General features: G+C 54.3%; 2 protein-coding genes across 13 annotated transcripts in view; both read right to left on the bottom strand.

The window, feature by feature from the left end:
• The window catches only part of HNRNPM (heterogeneous nuclear ribonucleoprotein M), a 177614-nt gene that overhangs the window by 57128 nt on the left and 100476 nt on the right, over positions 1–20010 (bottom strand). The gene's annotated exons all lie outside the window — the stretch shown is intronic.
• RAB11B (RAB11B, member RAS oncogene family) lies at positions 8092–18765 on the bottom strand. The gene is made up of 5 exons (XM_082454978.1): positions 18510–18765; positions 11281–11476; positions 10224–10417; positions 9792–9872; positions 8092–9132 (listed from the first exon to the last, which is right to left on the bottom strand). Exons 1-5 carry the CDS (start codon positions 18547–18549, stop codon positions 8987–8989), a joined length of 657 nt encoding a protein of 218 aa, XP_082311104.1. The 5' UTR covers positions 18550–18765; the 3' UTR covers positions 8092–8986.

Raw genomic sequence — 20010 nt, 5'->3', positions numbered from 1 at the left:
AGAGCTCCCATAAACACTTTGCCCAGATTCCCCAATTGTTAACATTTCTGAATCCTTTGAGTATAAGATACACACATGGTGTCTCATTAACCCTTAATTCTTCAGTGTTTCTTTCTTTCTTTGAGGCACGCGGGCTTCTCTCTAGTTGTGGTAAGTGGGCTCAGTAGTTGAGGTGCACGGGCTTAGCTGCCCCGAGGCATGTGGGATCTTAGTTCCCTCACCAGTGATCAAACCCACATCCCCTGCATTGGAAGGCCGATTCTTAATCACTGGACCACCAGTGAAGTCCCTAGTGTTTCTTTCTTTTTTTTTTTTAACTGATTGGTTTTCTTAATTTTTTAAAATAAATAAATTAATTAATTTTTATTTTTGGCTGCGTTGTGTCTTCATTGCTGCACGTGGGCTTTCTCTAGTTGTGGCGGGCAGGAGCTACTCTTCGTTGCAGTGCACCAGCTTCTCATTGCAGTGGCTTCTCTTGTTGCAGAGTGCAGGCTCTCGGGCGCACAGGCTTCAGTAGTTGTGGCACGTGGGCTCAGTAGTTGTGGCTCACAGACTCTAGAGCGCAGGCTCAGTAGTTGTGGCGTACGGGCTTAGTTGCTCCACGACATGGGGGAATCTTCCCGGACCAGGGCTTGAACCCGTGTCCTCTGCATTGGCAGGCGGATTCTTAACCACTGTGCCACCAGAGAAGTCCCAGTTTACTTCTTAAGTAAAGCACATTCTTCCATATAATCACAGTATGATCTTCAAAATCAGGAAATTAACATGGATCCAATATCACCCGGTAATTCCCAAATCCCATTCAGAGTTTCAGTAAAGTTCTTTAAAGCTCCAGCATCCGTCCCAGGATCACATGTTGTATTTTGCTGTCTAATTCAGTCTCCTGCAGTCTGGAACAATTCCTCATTCTTTCCTTGTCTTTTATGACCTTGATATTTTTGGAGATTACTGGCTGGCTAGTTATTTTGTAGAAAGCCTCTCAATTTGCTTTTCTTTAATATTTCCTCATGACTTATGCATTTAGGACAGAAACACAGAAGTGATGTTATGTTCTCAGAGCATGTATCAGGAGGCAAAGAATGTTGATTTCTTCCACTACTTATAACCTACCCTAATTATAATAACCTGATTATGTTAAAACGGTGTCTTCCAGGAACTTCCCCTGCGGTCCAGTGGTTAAGACTTCCCCTTCCAATGCAAGGGGTGCGGGTTCCATCCCTGGCCAGAGAGCTAAGATCTCACATGCCTTGCGGCCAAAAAACCAAAACATAAAACAGAAGCAATATTGTAACAAATTCAATAAAGGCTTTAAAAATGGTCCACATCAAAAAAATATATAGGGCTTCCCTGGTGGTGCAGTGGTTGAGAATCTGCCTGCCAATGCAGGGGACACGGGTTCGAGCCCTGGTCTGGGAAGATCCCACATGCCGCGGAGCGACTGGGCCCGTGAGCCACAACTACTGAGCCTGCGCGTCTGGAGCCTGTGCTCCGCAACTAGAGAGGCCGCGATAGTGAGAGGCCCGTGCACCGCGATGAAGAGTGGCCCCCGCTTGCTGCAACTGGAGAAAGCCCTCGCACAGAAACGAAGACCCAACACAGCCAAAAATAAATAAATTAATTAATTAATTAAAATGAAGTGGGAAATGTTCCTTCCTCCTCTATTAAAAATATATATATTTTTTAATTAATTAATTAATTAATTAATTAAATGGTGTCTTCCAGGTTTCTCCAGCATGAGTTAGTGTGTTGCACTTATCAGTAAGTGCCTTATTGGAAAATACCATGAAACTAATTAAATATCCGCTCCTCAACAGACCTTCACCCACCAGATTGAATATTCATTGATGACTCTTGCCTGAATCAAATTTTGTTGCTGTTGTTAGCAAAGAGGGTTTTATTTTTATTTACAAGAATTCTGGAGGAGGATGGCTGCTGGCATTGATTTGGTCAAATGATAATAGGGTTAATGACCTAGATTCTCTTGGCCATTTTCTCATGTAGCTAGATGGCTGCTGTGGCTCCAGGCAGCACATCCTCAATGAAGGCAGGAAAAAGGGAGTGGCACGGAGGTGTCCACCATGTCTGTCTCTTCTATCAGATAATGGTTGCTAAATGATGATTGTTTTCTAATTCCATCTTTGGCACGTCCTTCCTTATTGGCTCAACAAGATGTTCCAGTGTGGTTTTTTCTTGAAATTTTACCTGCCCCAGCTCTGGACTCCACCGTTTCTCCAAGGAGCTTTCCTCCTGTTTAGTGGGGAATGATATTTAGAAACCAAGATCTGGGTGCCAGGTGGGCTCATTGCTACCACAGTATCATTATTTCTTTTTTTTTTTTAAACAAATTTATTTATTTATTTATTTTTGGCTGCGTTGGGTCTTCGTTGCTGCGCACAGGCTTTCTCTAGTTGCGGCGAGCGGGGGCTACTCTTCTTTGCGGTGCGCAGGTTTCTCATTGCAGTGGCTTCTCTTGTTGCAGAGCACGGGCTCTAGGCATGCGGGCTTCAGTAGTTGTGGCTCATGGGGCTCTAGAGCGCAGGCTCAGTAGTTGTGGCACACGGGCTTAGTTGCTCTGCGTCACATGGGATCTTCCTGGCCCAGGGCTCGAACCCGTGTCCCCTGCACTGGCAGGCGGATTCCTAACCACTGCGCCACCAGGGAAGGCCAGTGTCATTTCTTGCTTCTCTCATTGTAATATGTTACAATATGTCCCTATATTATCTTATGTCTTTAAACCCATGAGTGCACACCAATATCTCTAATTCTAATCCAACACCAAGGTTTATCCCAGCCCCTTTACATGTTTCTAAAGTCCTTCTGTGACCATGAAAAACCTGGTTCCCGTGACACTCAGTGCTCATTCCCCAGCACCCCACCCCACCCCTGACCCCCACCCAGTGTGTATCCAAACTCTAGACACCCTGGCCAAGACCCAGTCCCAGATATAAACTTCCTGTTTAATTCCACCCCCATTGGGCACACTGGTTGAAAGCTTGGCCCCGACAGAGGAGCTAAATCTATGCATTTTAACTAAAAAATAAATAGCCAGCAACTTTTTTTCATTTTTCTAGTAATTCCTTTTTATTTTATTTTACAAGAGTATAGGTTGGAAAACCTATTTTTTTCTTTCATTTTGTTTTGTTCAATTTTTATGGCATTATATATAAAATCAGTAACACTGGTTATCATATGTCAATCAAAAACTGATTGGCAGTTATCCCTAGCTTATCTTTTTTTTAATTTTTTGCTTACTTTACTTTTTCCATGTATTTTTTTTAAATTGAAGTATAGTTGATTTACAATGTCATATTAGTTTCAGGTGTACAGCACAGTGATTCAGATATATATATATGTGTATATATATACACATATATATGTATATATATACATATATATACATATATATGTGTATATATATATAAATTCCTTTTCAGATTCTTTTCCCTTATAGGTTATTATGAAATATTGAGTATAGTTCCCTGTGCTATACAGTAGGTCCTTGTTTGTTATCTATTTTATGTAAGTAGTGTATATCTGTTAATCACAACCTCCTAATTTATCCCTCCCCCGCCCAACCAGTCACTTCTGAAGGCTACTTGGGAACCAACTCAAAATCTTGAAAATTATGAAATTTGAAAATTGACAAGCAAAAGAGAGAATTAAGTATTTATGCTGACTTACACCATCTGTACCTCTGGGTAACCACATAGATGAGGGGAAATTTCTCTTTATAGACCTACTCCAAAAGTAAATGAAGAAGTGGCAGATTTGACTATCACCACTTTGTAACTCTTAATGGATTATGAATCTAGGTGATGCTTATTGGCAGACACTACCACCACGAGTGAGAAATGTGCTGACATTACCTGCCTCCTGGGGTTATGTACACGATATCGCGTATGAAGTGTCCAGTCCAGTGGTTAAGACTCCGCCCTTCTACCGCAGGGGGAGTTTGATTCTTGGTCGGGGAACTAAGATCCCGCATGCCGCATGGCCAGCCAAAAAAAAAGCGGGGGTGGGGGTGCGTTAAATTGGGAGATTGGGATTGACATACTCACACTACTGTATACAAAATAGATAACTAATAAGGACCTACTGTATAGCACAGGGAACTCTACTCAATACTCTGTAATGACCTATATGGGAAAAGAATCTAAAAAAAAGAGTGGCTATATGTGTATGTATAACTGATTCACTTTGCTGTACAGCAGAAACTAACACAACATTGTAAATCAACTTATTCCAATAAAAATTAATTAAAAAGATTGAAAATTTAAAAAAATTTTTTAAAGGGAAAAAAAAAAGGCAAGAAAACAAAGAGATCAAAGGGGGAGAATGGGGCTTCCCTGGAGGCGCAGTGGTTGAGAATCTGCCTGCCAATGCAGGGGACACGGGTTTGAGCCCTGGTCTGAGAAGATCCCACACGCTGCAGAGCAACTTAGGCCCGTGAGCCACAACTACTGAGCCTGCGCGTCTGGAGCCTGTGCTCCGCAACAAGAGAGGCCGCCATAGTGAGAGGCCCGCGCGCTGCGATGAAGAGTGGCCCCCGCTCGCCGCAACTAGAGAAAGCCCTCGCACAGAAACGAAGACCCAACACAGCCAAAAATAAATAAATAAATAAATAAATAAATAAAATAAAGGAATTCCTTTTTAAAAAAAGGGGGGGGGGGGAGAATGTATAAGCTAAACGAGACCAAAGAGAAGCATCAACCAATTGAAACCAGAGGACTATGATTCAAATAAATCATTAACAAATTATAAGACAATCAGGAAATGTGAACACTGGCTAGCTATTTGACGATATTAAGGAATTGCTGCTCATTTCTTTAGGCAGCATGATAGTATTGAGGTTATTATGTTTAAAAAAAGTCTTTCTATTTTAGAGATACATACTGAAATATTTATAGCTGGAGTGTCTGGGATTTGCAAACAGGAGGGGAATAGTGTGAAATTAGATGGGCTGAAGTTGGGTGATGGGCCTATGGGAGTTCATTATTAGACTATTCTGTCCACTTTTATGTGTTTGAATTTTTCCATAAAAATTTTTGTATGCTTCTTCCTAGTCTTTTATCTGGGCATCTTCTCAATTTATTAGGGCTTTCTGGCTCATGGTAGGCACTCAATAAACATTGGGTAAGGCCTCATAGCTTAGTGGTTACAAACCCAGCTCTGGAATTGAAACCTGCTTGCTTCTTACTAATTGTGGGACCCTTCCTGGGTGAGTCACTCACTGCTGTTCCCCTAAATCTCTAAATCGGGGCTAGTAAATTATGCCTACCTCCTAGGGCTGTTGTAAATAGTAAATAAATTATGACTTGTAAGAGTTGTTTTTTAATTAATTTATTTATTTTTGGCTGCGTTGGGTGTTCGTTGCTGCCCGTGGGCTTTCTCCAGTTGTGGCGAGCGGGGGCTACTCTTTGTTGTGGCTCACGGGCCGCTCATTGCAGTGGCTTCTCTTGTTGTGGAGCACGGGCTCTAGGTGCGTGGGCTTCAGTAGTTGTGGCTCACGGGCTCTAGAGCGCAGGCTCAGTAGTTGTGGCGCACGGGCTTAGTTGCTCCGCAGCATGTGGGATCTTCCCGGACCAGGGCTCGAACCCGTGTCCCCTGCACTGGCAGGCGGATTCTTAACCACTGCGCCACCAGGGAAGTCCAAAACTTATTTTTGTGTGTGTGTGTGTGTGGAATCATGTTCTTATCTTTTATGTATCATAATTTATTTAGGTTAACACAGTTCCTCAAAAAATTAAACACAGAAGTACCATGTGATTCAGCAATTCCACTTCTGGGTATGGACCCAAAAGAAATAAAATCAGGAACTCAAACATATTTGCATACTCGTTCATAGCAGCGTGATTCACGATAACCAAAAGATTGAAGCAACCCAAGTGCCCATCAACAGATGAATGGATACACAAGAATGGAATATCCACACAATGGAATATTATTCAGCCTTAAAAAGGAAGGAGAGTCTGACATCTGCTACAACGTGGATGATCCTTGAGGACATGATGTTCAGTGAATGAAGTCAGTCACGAAAGGACAAATATTGTCTGATTCCACTTATAGGAGGTCGCTAGAAGAGTCAGTTTCATAGAGACAGAAAGTTGAATGGTGGCTGACAGGGGCTGGAGGAGGGAGGATGCGGAGTTAGTGTTTAATGGGGACAGAGTTTCAGTTTTGCAAGATGAAGAGTTCTGGAGATGGATGGTGCAGATGCTTGTACAACAATATGATACTTAACGTCACTGAACTGTACACTTAAATAGTTAAGATGGTAAGTTTTATGTTATGTATATTTTATGGTAATATTTTATGGTTTATTTTACCATTTAAGAAAAAGACTTAAGAACAGTGCCTGGGGCTTCTCTGGTGGTGCAGTGGTTAAGAATCCGCCTGCCAATGCAGGGGACACAGGTTTGATCCCTGGTCCAGGAAGATCCCACATGCTGCGGAGCAACTAAGCCCGTGCGCCACAACAACTGAGTCTGCTCTCTAGAGCCCGTGAGCCGCAACTACTGAAGCTCGTGCGCCTAGAGCCCATGCTCCGCAACAAGCAACAAGAGAAGCCACCGCAATGAGAAGCCCCCACTCACCACAAGAGAAAGCCCGCGTGCAGCAGTGAAGACCCAACACAGCCAAAAATAAATAAAATAAATAAATTTATATTAAAAAAAAAAAAAAGAACAGTGCCTGGCACAGAGAGAACATGCTGTGCTTTGTAAATCACTGAACGTAGAGTAATTGAAATAACATCGCTGTACTGTGACCCCCCAAGGGCACAGGGTCACATCATTCTTGTTCTCAGGTATGTGCCCCAGGGCTGGCCAATCACAGAGGCTCCAGAAAGATTTTTTTTTTTTTTTTTGGGCCACGCTGTGGGGCATCCGGGATCTTAGTTCCCCCCACCAGGGATGGAACCCGTGCCCCCTGCAGTGGAAGCGCAGAGTCCTAACCACTGGACTACCAGGGAAGTCCCAGATTTCATCTTCTGACTGATTGAAACCCTTCAGCGTGCCTTACCACTTTTCCTAGCCCTCCCAACGCCTCCTTCCACCATCCGCCCTCTCCACGCCCTGCCCCGTCCAAACCCAGGGGAGTCAGCGCCCCCAAGGGCTGTTATGAACGCCCCCCACCAGACCCCCAGCTCTCCCACCAACGGCCTTGGCCCAGGATACCCCTTTGGCCTGGACCACGCACCCTGACTTACTCCACCGCCCCTGTCGGAACAGCCCCTGTGGCTCTGAGCTTCTGGGAGAGATGTGTCTGGGCTCGCCCATCCCTCCAGGCAGGGCAGCCAGAGCCTGGAGGGCGTGCATCCCCCTCTCTGGTGACTCTCCTAGGGGTCAAGGGCACAAGTGGCTTTAGCCAGAGGCTGGAGCTTCTGGAACAGCTGCCGGCACTCAGGTGAGAGGAAACACACGTTGGGTCATGTGATCAGGGCAGGGTAGGGTGGAGGGCCCATATAGGCCTGGGGGGATGGCTATATGCCGCCTCGGCAGTGGCAAGTGGCCCTCAAGCCAGCCCTGCCACCCGGACCAGCGGGAGAAGCTGGGTCCTGAGGAGAGGCAGAGCAACAGTTGCCCCCCCCAACCTGCGCGCTTCTCCTCTATCACCACTGTCCCCCCCGTGGGCCCTCCTCAAAGGTCAGTCTGGGATGGAGGGAGCTGGGGTGGGACTGGCATCGCCAACCTCCCTGGGCAAGGTGACAAGTGAGGTGGTGGCTAGGTGGGTGGGCAGTGGATGAAAGCAGTGAACCCCAACTGGGGGGCTGAGAACACGGAGCAGCGGGCACAGCCCACCCCTTCCCAAGGGGCACCCTCCGGTCTTAGGGCTGCTGTCCTAGGGCCAGGGAGTTTAACTGCCCAACCCCTCGCCTTCCCTTCCTCCCCGCCTCACGGGCAGCAAGAAGCAGGTCCACCCCACCACACCCTCACCCGCCCCAGGCCCCCCGTGGTCAGCTCAGGGTGCTCCGCGTTGTCCTGGGCGGGGCGGGGCTGGGGCTGAGCCAGGGCGGTTGGAGCTTGCAGCGAGGGACCCTGGCTCAGGAGCGCCGCCTGGTGGAGAGAAAGAAGACAAAGGCGCAGCGGCAGGTTTCTGTACAGGAAGTCGGATTATACATTTTAGTAACCGGGCGAGAGAAACGAGGCATCGGGGCAACAGTGCAGGGGCCACAGGAAGAATAAGAGATCGAGAGCTAGGGTTTGGCATAAATCTTACAAAGTGTATAAAGAATCTGTGTTTCTCTACAATAACAAAAAAACCAAAGGCTACAAGAGCGGTTGTATATACAAAACACGGAGATATTGCTTCACTTGCAAACAGGTTCCTGACCAGACAGGGAGACAAGACAGAGAGAAGGGCACAGGGAGGGGGTGGTGGGTGGAGAGCGCGCCGCGTGCAAAAAGGAGGGTGAGGTGGGGAAAGGGTCTTCTCCCAGCATAAATCTACACGCAGGAGCTGGAGTCCCGCACGCACGGGAGAGGTCGAAGGCATGTGCGCTGCTGGCTGTGCGCGGGGGAGCGGGATGCCGAGAGCCAAGAGTGTCCGTCTGCCCGGCCCCTGGCGCCTTGCTCTTCGGGCTTCAGCCTGGAATGGGGTTCTGGGTGGGGACCGGGGGCCAGCTGGGCCAGCTGGCCAGAGAGGGAGGGCGGCGATTGCTCCCCGGTGGCTACCGTGGAAAACTGGAGAAGCCTGCTCGGTGTGCCCATCCTCTTGGCCTCTGGCCGGCCCGGTCCATCCTGCCACCCTCCCCGCCCCGCTGAGATGCCCACTGGGACCCAAGGAGAGCAGGTGCAGCAGCCGGGGCTTCTAGCTTTCCTTGGGCGGGACAGGAGATGCCGCTCAACTCCTGTTCTTCGTGCGGAGCTCGATGGGAGGGCAGGAGCCAGTCACAGAGGGGCGGAGGGGGTGGGCAGGGAGGACAGGGCAGTGAGGGGTGGGCGGAGGACGAGGACGTGCACGCACGCTGAGACCAGGCGCGGGGCGGTCACAGGTTCTGGCAGCACTGCAGCTTGTTGGGTTTCTGTCCGTCGGTGGTGGGTGGCACGCTGATGTCCACCACGTTGTTTCCAGGGGACTCGTCGTGCGCTGCGCGGTCCGCGATCTGCTTCTGTGACACGATGCGGTAGATCTCTGCGGTGGGCGGGGGCGGGGAGAACGACACAGGGTGAATGCGCTGTGTGCCCCCAATCTCGGTTACCTCCCCCTCCCACAGGACTCATCTGGATGTCACCTCCTCACGGTAGCGCCCTGGATGCTGAGTTGGAACCCCTTCCAAAGGCTCCCACTGTGCCCTGTGCACCCCCATCACGTCAGGGGGAGCCATGCCATGGGCTGGGCTCCTGGAGGCTCCCTGCCCATCCCCAATGCTGGCTGTGTACTCAGCAAGGGAAGGACCCATATCTGTTTGCAGATGTTAATTCCCAGCCCAGGCCTCTCATTCTTTAAGATCAGAGGCCCTCCTCCCTCAGGAGAAACTCCCAGAAGCCCAGGGGCTCTGGGACCCTGAGGTCACCTGCCTCCCCAGCTGACCCTGTGGGCTATTCTCTAGTGAAGCCATGGCAGGGCCCGTCTACGGAAGCTGGGCTGAGAGGGTCTCTGTGCCCTGAGTGCCAGCAGGGGTGGGACCTGGCCTCACGCTGTGGAGGGTGCCCTGTTTGTCCTCGTGTCCAGACTGAACAGCAGTTTTAAGGAAGGAAGGTTCAGGGGCTGAGTTCTGGAGCACGTGACCCGTGTGGCTGCTGCCCTTCCCACGCCCACCCTCTGTGATCCCACCTGGGCCCTGTGACCACCTGTGAGAATGTTCTTGAAAGCTTCCTCTACGTTGGTGGAATCCAAGGCTGAGGTCTCAATGAAGGACAAGTTGTTCTTTTCTGAAAGAGAGAATATTTGCCCAGGTTGAGTCTGCTGGTGGAGGCGGGGAGGGTGGTCCCCTATACCCTCCTCTTGGGGACCTTGGCTGCCTGTCCGCTCACCTGGCCCAGGAAATGAAGGGCTGGGGCCGAAGGGGTAGGACTGAGATGCCCACCCCTGCAGCCATGGGCACGGCCAGGGAAGATGCACCTGGTGCAGGGGAGCTGCCTGCATTCCAGATGCTTCTCGGATGCTTCAGTCAGAGTCTCGCTCTCAGGAGTGTGGCACCTAGAGGCCCTGGCCAGAGCAGATGGCCTGGAGCGACACCTAGCAGCCCTCTGGCCACGCCCTCCGGCCCGGCGTATGCTCACCTGCGAAGGCGCGGGCCTCATCCGTGGGCACGGCCCGCAGGTGGCGCAGGTCGCTCTTGTTGCCCACCAGCATGATGACAATGTTGCTGTCGGCGTGGTCCCGCAGCTCCTTCAGCCAGCGCTCCACATTCTCGTAAGTCAGGTGCTTGGCGATGTCATACACCAGCAGCGCGCCCACTGCACCACGGTAGTACCTGCAGGGACGGGGGCAGGGCCCAGGCGTGAGCCGAGCCAGCGTCCCTGGGGGCCCCCCAGGCTCTGTGGGCAGTGGCTCCTTGGCCCGAGGGGTGGCCATCAGGGCCTCGAGGGAGGGGTGCGTGTCCTCAGGCCCCGGCTCCACTCCCCAGGTTCAGCTCAGGAATGGGGAGGCCTAAGGAGGGAGTTTGGGATCTGGGGTCAGAAGACACCCACGGGGTCAGCCACCAAAAGGGGAGGAGGAAAACAGTGACTATGCAGGGAAAGGGCAGAAGCTCTAATGCCTGCCGCGGCCCTGCCCGCCCAGAGCACCAAGGAGACGGATGGACACACATCCACTCCAAGGGATCAAGGAGCCGAGAAGGTGACCAGGCCTCGGTGGAGGGATTCCAGAAGACAGCAAGTGACTGACAGGGAATGGCCAGGAGTTGGGAGGGTCGGGGAAGAGGCAGTCGAGGGGATCCTGATGGTGGGGTGGCCACAGGAGGGCCAGTGGGGCCAGGGCTGCACCTGGAAAAGGAAGGCTGGGAACATGGCTGGGCAGGGCGGGCCGAGCAGGCAGGCTGGGGAGCGGGCAGAGCCTGATAACAGCCCTCACCGTGTAGCCAGCACCCGGCGACACTGCAGTGCCTCAATGGGACGCCAGGGGTCAGAGGGGCTGTGGGACATGCCCACCTGGGGTCACAGCCTGACCAAGCCTGGGCACTGGCCTTTCAGAGGGTCCCACAGCTCCTGGGGGTGTCTTGTCCCTCCACCCTGCGGCCCCTGCTCTCGGGTCTGTGCTCTCCCCTTCCCCTGCACCCCCCAGCCCAACTCCTACCCATCTCTTGGGGCCCACGGCCTCCCCGGCCCCGCCACTCACGCCGAGGTGATGGCGCGGTAGCGCTCCTGGCCGGCGGTGTCCCAGATCTGCGCCTTGATGGTCTTGCCGTCCACCTGGATGCTGCGGGTGGCGAACTCCACGCCGATGGTGCTCTTGCTCTCCAGGTTGAACTCGTTGCGGGTGAAGCGCGACAGCAGGTTGCTCTTCCCCACGCCCGAGTCCCCGATGAGCACCACTTTGGGGGCGGGGAGAGATACGAGTGAGCCTCCCTGGGTCAGAGGGGGGCAGTGGCCCCGAGCCAAGACCCCACATGCTGCCCACGTCCACCCACAGAACCTTCACAGGGGCGCCCCGGGTGCTGCAGACACGCGACAGCCAGGGACAGGGCAGAGTCAGAGCTGTCCTGGGGCCCCTGGCCCGAGGCACCACGTTTCCTGGTACAGGAGCGAATAGGGTCCTTCAGAGAAGGGCTGCCCCTGCTCTGATGGGACACAGGGATCCGGGCATCTGGCAGAAGGCAGCTTGGGGATCCATCAACTCCCAAACCTCCATGGCAGCCTGGTGACCTGGGCAGCCAGGCATGCCTGAGAAAGCCCCAGGGCTGGGTGACCTTGGGCAAGTCACTTAACGTCTCTGGGCTGCCTTTTCCACAGGTGTGAAAAGGGAGACAGTAACAAGAGCCACCTTGGGGAGGGGGACACGGGAATGCCTGGGATCAGAACTCAACCAGCATCTTGTACGCTAAGACGGGGTGGGGGTGGGGGGGTCAGATCGTCCTGCAGGGAGGTGGGAACAAGGGCCCTCCTGAGCAGCGCAGGGCAGAGCAGGGCAGGCATAGGCGGGTCTTTCCCTCCATCCCTCCCTTTATTGAGCTTCCTGCCCCCACCTGTAGAAGCCCTGCCTCTAGGGGCCCAGCCACTCCAAGCTCTAGGCTGGAGGGTCCTGGGGGGGCCCTGGGCCTGGAGGGCTGTGCTCAGACCCAGGACACAGTGGGGACTCGTGTCAGTGTGTGCATAGGTGTGTGTGCGGCGCAGAAGAAACAGCCTTTCTTTCCGGACGCCCCAGCTGGAAACCACAAGGACCCCCAAGTGTGGGCCTTAGGCTCTGGCCCCCTAGGGTCGCTCTGGCTCGTGGGGAGCCACGGGGGCTGCAGACTTGGTCACTCAAGGCCCCGATGAAAAGTTTTTCCTTGATGAGAACTTCTATGTCTACGTGTTCAGATTCCTGCTGCTTCTTACCACTTTCACTGCTCCCCGACCCCAGGCCATCATCACTCCCGTCACTGCCGGTTGCTGTGACAGCCCCCTCCCTGGTGCCCGCCCCTACGGTTACTCTCAGCTTCAGCCAACAGGCTGTTTTCCCCTTGGCCGCCAGAGGGTGCCTGTGAGCACCCTGCGTGGGTCCCGTCCCTCCTCTGCCTACAGCCCTCCAGGGCGCCCACCTCCAAAGTCCTCCCGGCAGCCCACAGGGCCGTGCATGACCTGCCCCGTCCCCTCCCTGCCCTCACCTCCTCCCTCTCTCTCCCTTGCTCACTCTGCTCCAGACACACGGGCCTCCCTGCAACGCTACCCTTTGCCTGGAATGTTCTTCCCTAGGTACCCACCAGGTTCCTGCCCTCATCTCCTCTGTGGCCCCTCGGATGGCAGCCATCCTCTTCAAACCCCACTCCCAGGACTTCGTTGGCAGTCCAGTGGTTAAGACTCCGCGCTTCCACTGCAGGGGGCCCAGGTTCGATCCCTGGTCGGGGAACTAGATCCCGCATGCTGCAACTACGAGCCGGCATGCCGCAACTAAAGATCCCGCACGCCGCAACTAAGACCCGGCACAGCCAAATAAATAAATAAATAATTTTTAACCCCCCCCCCCCCCCAAAACCCACTCCCCCCAACACTCCCCATTCCCCTCCCCTACGTTTCCCCCATAGCTCTCCCCACCCTCTCACACTCACCAGGTTTCCCTTATAGATTTTTTTTTGTCATTCTGCCTCAAGGGCAGCCATCTCAGACAGTCTGGTTCCCTGCTGTATCCCCAGGACCTGGTGCACTCCCCGGCGCACGGGACGCACCTGATCAATGCCTGTCGAATGAACAAACGCCGAAGTGGCTGGCGGAGCTTCCCAGGCCCACCTCCCCCCACACTGGAAGATGCCCAGGTCACCATCCTTGGGCCACAAGTAAGGAGGGGGCGGGCCAGGCAGCCCCCAGCACCCAGCACCCTCTCTGGACAGGCTGCTTTAGAGCCAAGAACGACAAGAACAGGAAGAACGTTCCGTGCTGAGAAAGCTCTGGATGTGCCATCACCTCACATATGACCCATTTTACAGATGAGAAACTGAGGTGCAGACAGGGGAATGACCAGCTTAAGGCACGTGGTCACCAAGGGTAGAGCTGGGGTCTGAGCCCGCGCACAACTGCAGGCTCGCTCCCACCCCCCAACCAAGCTCAGCAAGCAGCAACTTGCCCAGGGCCACCCAGCTGGAGAGTGGTCCAGCAGGATGTGAACCCAGGTTTTCTGGATCCAGGGCTGAGCGCAGGGGTCTGGGTTCAGCTTCCTCCTCTCCCACCATCTGGGGTATCGTGAACCCCTAGAGTAGCTAGCAAACTCCTATTTGTCCTTCAAAATCCGTGGGTCCAGGCTTCTCCTCTTCTCCCAAACCTCCACGTGGCCGAGCCCACAGCACCTGTGATGAGTGTCGGGGCCCTCCCCTGACACTGGGGGCACCCAGCATAAGAATGCCAAGTTGACTTCAGAGAAAGGTGGAAAGAGGTGAATGGACATGGGCCTGGGGCTGAGGGCCAAGGGCGCCCAGCCATGCCAGTGGGGCCATGACTGGACTGACCGTAGGGCCCACTGTCCACGCCCTCACCCCGTCACCTCCTGCCCACGGCGGCTACAGGAACCCGGCCAAAGCCAGGGAGGTCTGCACGTAGTTCTCACATCCTCAGGAACAGAACAGGAAATGAGGAGGAGGGTCCTCTTGGGCCCTTGCCTGTATCCTCCCCACCCTCTCACTCCCTTCCCAGCCCTGTCCAGCTGTCCAGCCTCGGGGTCCCCTTTGCCACATCGGGGTTCTGCCCTGGCCCAGCCGACCATCTCCTCAGCCCCTCTTGCCAGGCCCAGCCCTAAAGGCTTTGTTACGGAGTTCTCAAGGCCACCCCAGGGACAGATGTTCACATTATCGTGTACAGTTGGAGACACTCAATACAGAGTGACCAAGTTCCCTGGCCCAAGGTCACCCAGTGAGAACAGTGGGGGCCAGAGCAGAACAAGGGCCACCAGCTGCTGCCCGGACAAATGGCGGGAAGGCGGGGCTGCCCCCGCGGTCCCTGGCACGCGGTGCCCAATGCAGAAGTGGCCGGCAGGGCAGCGGCCGGGCTGGTCCCGTGTGCAAGCTGGGAATGAGAATGGCATTGTCCAAGATACAAGTCATCTGTTGTCTCAGGGAAAGAAAGGGCCCTTGAGGACACAGCCCCCAGCATTTCCACAGGAGTTGGTGGCATCACTGGCCAGGACACGGTCCCCCTGGGCACACCACTTGGCTGGCAGAGCAGGCAAGCCCAGTTGGCAAAAACAAAGAGCTGGCACCTCTTGGAAGCCCTTGGTCCTCTGGCCCACCCCACGACAGTGTGGCACATCTGGGGCCCCCATTCTGACACTCAGGTCACCGAGTGGCCATTGGGGGCGCTCGGCTCCCCGACTCCAGGCAGAGCAGGGCTCCAGCCCTCCGCCAGGAAGCAGGCCCTGCAGATCCCAGGCCCCAGGGACTGGCCGGGGGAGGAAGAGCCAGAGTTATTCCCTAGGGGAATCAGACAGCAGAGGACAGGTGCCCAACACCGGGGCACAGGCAGGGCCACCATTCATAATGGGGGGAGCTGGTGTGCTCGGGTCCCAGACCAGCCGGCCAGGTGTGAGGCCTGCTCAGGCTGGAGAGCCAGGAGGCTGCCTCGGGAGCACCTGGTGAGCACTGGGGCCGGCCTGTTCCCTGGGAGTGGCGGGAGCTCTGGGAAGGCCCTGGTGGCCCTTGGGGACCTAGCTGCTCGCACTGTGGCCCCTGCCGCCCAGTCCCTCAGAGAAGAGTTTGGGGCGCCCCCGGGGATTGATCGGCAGGCTGGGAAAATGGCCCTTTGCTGAAAAGGATAAAATGTTAGCAGGATAAATGTGAGGATCTATAATTAGGTACAAATAAACAACCTCACTCCTGGGGTTGGGGGGGGATGAGCAGGGAGGAAAACAAGCCGCATGGGGGCTGGGGGCGGGGGTGGAACACCCAGGGGGATCTGCTGGCCTCCGCCGGGAGGTCAGGAGAGCCAACCTGTGACGTGGCTGCCAAAAAAAGCAAGTCAGTGGTGGGAAGGCTGGAGAGGGGGGGCAGCCAGGGTCCCACGTGAGAGGTGTGGGCCCTCTGTGCCCAGGGCAGGGCCAGGGGAAGGTGACTGAAGCCTGGGGGAGGCTGGGCACGGGATGGGGGATGAGAGGATCACAGCCCCCCTCCACTCCTGAAGGACTCCCCGCGCCAGGCGGCAGGGCTGGGGAGATGTGCGGTGAGAATACTGGTCCTTGTCAACCCTTCTGGCACAGCTGTGTCCTGGACACCTCTCTACTGCCTAGGCCTGACCCTCTGCAGGCCACGCGGTCTCAGGAGGGTCTGTGGGGTGCAGTGTATTCACGTTTCAGTCTACCTGCCATGTTTATGGCCAGTGATGCCATGGTGGTGGCTTGCCTGCCTGCTGGCTTCCTTCCTTCCTTCTATGAGTCAGAAAGAATTTCCTTTTCCTATTTAAGTGAGACAAAAACTGAGTGGATTTAAAAACAAATATTAGGGGACTTCCCTGGTGGCGCAGTGGTTAAGAATCCGCCTGCCAATGCAGGGGACACAGGTTCGAGCCCTGGTCTGGGAAGATCCCACATGCCGCAGAGCAGCTAAGCCCGTGCGCCACAACTACTGAGCCCATGTGCCACAACTACTGAAGCCCACACGCCTAGAGCCTGTGCTCCACAACACAAGAGAAGCCACTGCAATGAGAAGCACGTGCACTGTATCGAAGAGTAGCCCCCGCTCGCCGCAACTAGAGAAAGTCCGCACGTGCACAGCAACAAAGACGCAACACAGACAAAAATAAAAAATAAATTTATAAAAACAAACAAACAAATATTAAACGATAATAGAGGGTCCTCCAACAAGGCGTTAAGTGTGAAGGTGAGGTCTCAGAGGACCAGTTTGGTAAACGCTGACCTTGTGAGTTACACTTTCTCTTCTGACCTGGCTTGAGACAGTCAGCAGGGCACCTGCTCGACTCAGAAAAGGAGCCCAGTGGCAGAGGGCAGCGGGGCAGGCAGGCACCGCCCCACCCCGCCCCCCCAGCTGTCGCAGTAGTGTTTCCAGGAAGAGGACTCCGGAGATGAATCCTGAGAAGCGCACAGCCTGCTCCGCTGCCCCTGACCCAGTAACTGGACTTCTGGGAACATACTTCAAGGAAATAACCCAAAGGGCAAAAGATGACTCACGCAAACACTTGGAGCTGGGTTATTTACAACAGCAAGCGGCTGAAAATAACGAGGGGGAATGACCACGGAAACACTGGGAGGAACGCCCCCTGCCCTTGTAGTAACACATCCAGGTGGGTGCCAGCCAGGACCTGGGGAGCAGCTGCCTCAGGGTGGGCTGGGTAGAGACAGGCACCAGCTGCAGCAGGACTGGCGTCCAGTCACCTGTCACCCGTCCCCAAGGCCCTGACAGAGCTTCCTCTGCCTCTAAAGTGAGACCCCAAGGTTCAGTCGGCACAAGGGCCTGGGCCCAATGCCTGCCGACCACACAGCCTCACTTGCCAGCAACGTATCAGCCTGCAGGCAGCTCCTCGAGCCCATGGTGCTGTGTGGCAACTCCGGACCTTTGCATGGGGACTCCCTCTGCCCAGAAACCTTTTACCACGTGGATATTCCAGGTAGGAAGCGCTCCATCCCATCTTCTACATTCCCAAGGTCCCCAGAACCCCAGACCCAACCAGGGATAATACCATAGACACACAGTGTCACACAGGCCACACTCCCAGGGATGGCCAAGCTCCCCCAACGAGGGAAAGATGTCTATGGCTGGCATGGGAAGCACACCCTCACGCAGCAGGCAGCATGGCAAAGGTGTCCTGTGTGCATCCAGGGGTTAGCTCTCAAGGGTGACCAATGCCAGCCAGGGAGCCCAACACAGCAGCACAGGACCTGGCCAAAGCCTAGGTTGGCACAGAAGGCACTGGAAAGTCAGTGACCCCTAAGCTGCCTGACCTTTCTAGGCCTTACTTGAGGCTCCTAGAGCCCTCTGTTGCCCTGGCAGGGAAGATCCTCCAGCAGGCTGGAGGAGACCATCTGACAACACCAGTCCCAGATCTTGGCCACAAGCTCCCCCAGATACACTCCTTAAGTGGTCTGGGTTCAAATCTTGATTTAATACTTAAACTGTCCCTCCAGTTTCCAGGTCCATAAAGAGAGATGCTGGATAATATCGATCTCACAGGGTTGTGGTGAGGATTTCAATGAATTCATGCGTGTAAAGTGCTTAGAAAAGTGCAGGTGCTTGGACAGCGCTCTCAAGAGATCTAAGAGTTAAGATATAATTATTGCTGTTAACCACCAGGCCTGGGTTCAGCACACACAGTCCCCCGCCACCACCGCAGGTGCCCCTCCATGCAATTCCGACTCTGCTCCCCAATCCAGGGTCCACCCCCACCCCCCGCCACACACGCACCTCAACCCCCATTGTCCGCCCCTCCCTTCCCGGGCTCCGCCCCCAGATGCACTGCCACCAATCAAGACTAGCCCCTCCTACTCCACGAGAGCAACACCCCCACCCGCCCACCCTAGCCCACTTATTGGACACGCCCACCACATCCTAGCCCCGCCTCTAACGGACACGCCCCCATCACGAAGGGAGCTTTCCACCCAGCTCGGACCGCCAAATGCTCGGGCGGCCCCGTCCCCTCTGACTGCCCCGCCCCTAACAGCCTCTCCCACTGCCCCGGGCCCCACCCCCCTGGGCCCTGGCCCCGCCTCGGAGCATCCCGGGCCCCCAAGCCTCTCTGGACAGCCTGCTCCGCATGGCTGCGCATCCCGGCCCGAACTTGACCAAGCCCGGCCTGCACTGGCCATCCCGGCTGCCTGGCCTGCCAGGCCCCAAGCCTCGGGGTCCGGCATGGGCCCAGAGGCCTGGAGCGCAGCCTGGGTGCTTGCCCGGCGCCTCGCCGCCGCCCGCTCGCCCGTCTGTGCCCCACCAACCGCACCTTTGAATAGGTAGTCGTACTCGTCGTCCCGAGTCCCCATTGTCCTGGCGCTTCCGGCGGGATTGGCGACTTCGCAGCCCCACCACAAACACCCGACGGGGGCGGAGCCGGCGCCGCGCAGAGCGGCGGCCGGATGGCCAATCAGCGATGGGTGGCGTAGCGACCGGCACCCAGAGAAGCCAATAAGAGGCGGAAGCAGTGCCCCAGGGGTGGGCGCCGCCGGAGATCCACCTTCTTCTCCCTCGGTCTCCTGGAGAAAGGCGGAAGGAATGCGGACCTTTCTGAAGTGACGGCCTCGTCAGCCTATCACAGGCGAGCTCTGGAAGGCGGGGCGGAAAACTGGAACAATGAAACGGATTGACGGAGCGAGTAGCCAATGAGGGGTTTGATCCAGACAGTACCGGACCAGCAGAGGACCTGTCCGGGAGGGGAAATAGGGCTACGTCCAGGTAGTGTTACGCTATTTACCGTCCCGATGACGTCATAGGTCAATGCGCGCTGCTCTGTGGGCCGCCCACCCGCACCCCCACCCCCGCTGCCCCCAGAAATGACAGTTTCTGGGGGGACATCTGAGTGGCGACTTTTTTAGCTTAGAGGTCCCCTTTCCTCTCTGGGTTGCAGTTTTCTCCCTCTGTAAAACGGGAGAAACTCACCTTATGGAATCTTTGGAGTATGACTAGATCGTTGACCTAAACACACACTAAATCAACCATCCACTGTCTGTCATTAAGTCTTTGTTTAACAAATATTTATAAATCCTTACTGGGTGTCAGACTGTCTCCCCTTCTCTGTCCCCTTATCCTGTTTTATTCCATCCCCCACCCCAAGGATTTATCCCTACTTGACATTAAAGTATGCATTTCTTTCTCGAGCCTGTTAAAAAACAAACTTCTACTGAGTAAGTGTGAAGGTCTAATTGCCTTTATTAAAAGATTCATGAATCAAGCAGCATCTCATCTGTCAAGCAGAGATACTCCCAGAGGTTGTACAAAATGGAAGACTTTTATAGAAAAGAGGATGAGACAAGAAGTCATGGACAATAGTAAAATGAAAGTTAATTCGGAGGAAAGTAAGCGTTCAGGTGAGGACAGCTTCTCATTGGCTAAGTTGTGGTGTTTCCATTGGCTGGGCTTGTTGCTGGGAGGGAAGAAAATCTCTTCTCCAGCTTTAGTAAAGTAATTGCAGTTACTGTTTCGGAGTGCAAGGTACATACATCTCTTCTGGCTGGGGTCTGGCTGTCTTCCTGTTTGGGGTAACTGAGGAGTGGCAGGGCATAAGAGCTCCCTCTGCAAGACTTCCTGACTCCAATTTTAGTTGAGGTTTCCTCTTTTAAATTTTCACAATCCTATTTAGTTTCTGTCCCCCACCAACAGAACATCAGCCATGTGAGGGCAGGGGCTGTGTCTGTGGCAGTCGCTGCTGTGTCCCCAGTGGGCAATAAACGCTGTGTTTTGCTTTTAAATATTTATTTATTTATTTGGCCGTACGGGTCTTAGTTGTG

Source organism: Balaenoptera physalus (assembly GCF_965194825.1).
Source record: "Balaenoptera physalus genome assembly, chromosome: 3".
NCBI lineage: Eukaryota > Metazoa > Chordata > Mammalia > Artiodactyla > Balaenopteridae > Balaenoptera > Balaenoptera physalus.
The sequence above is the reverse complement of the archived record's forward strand: the minus strand, read 5'-3'. Positions and strand labels throughout refer to the sequence as shown.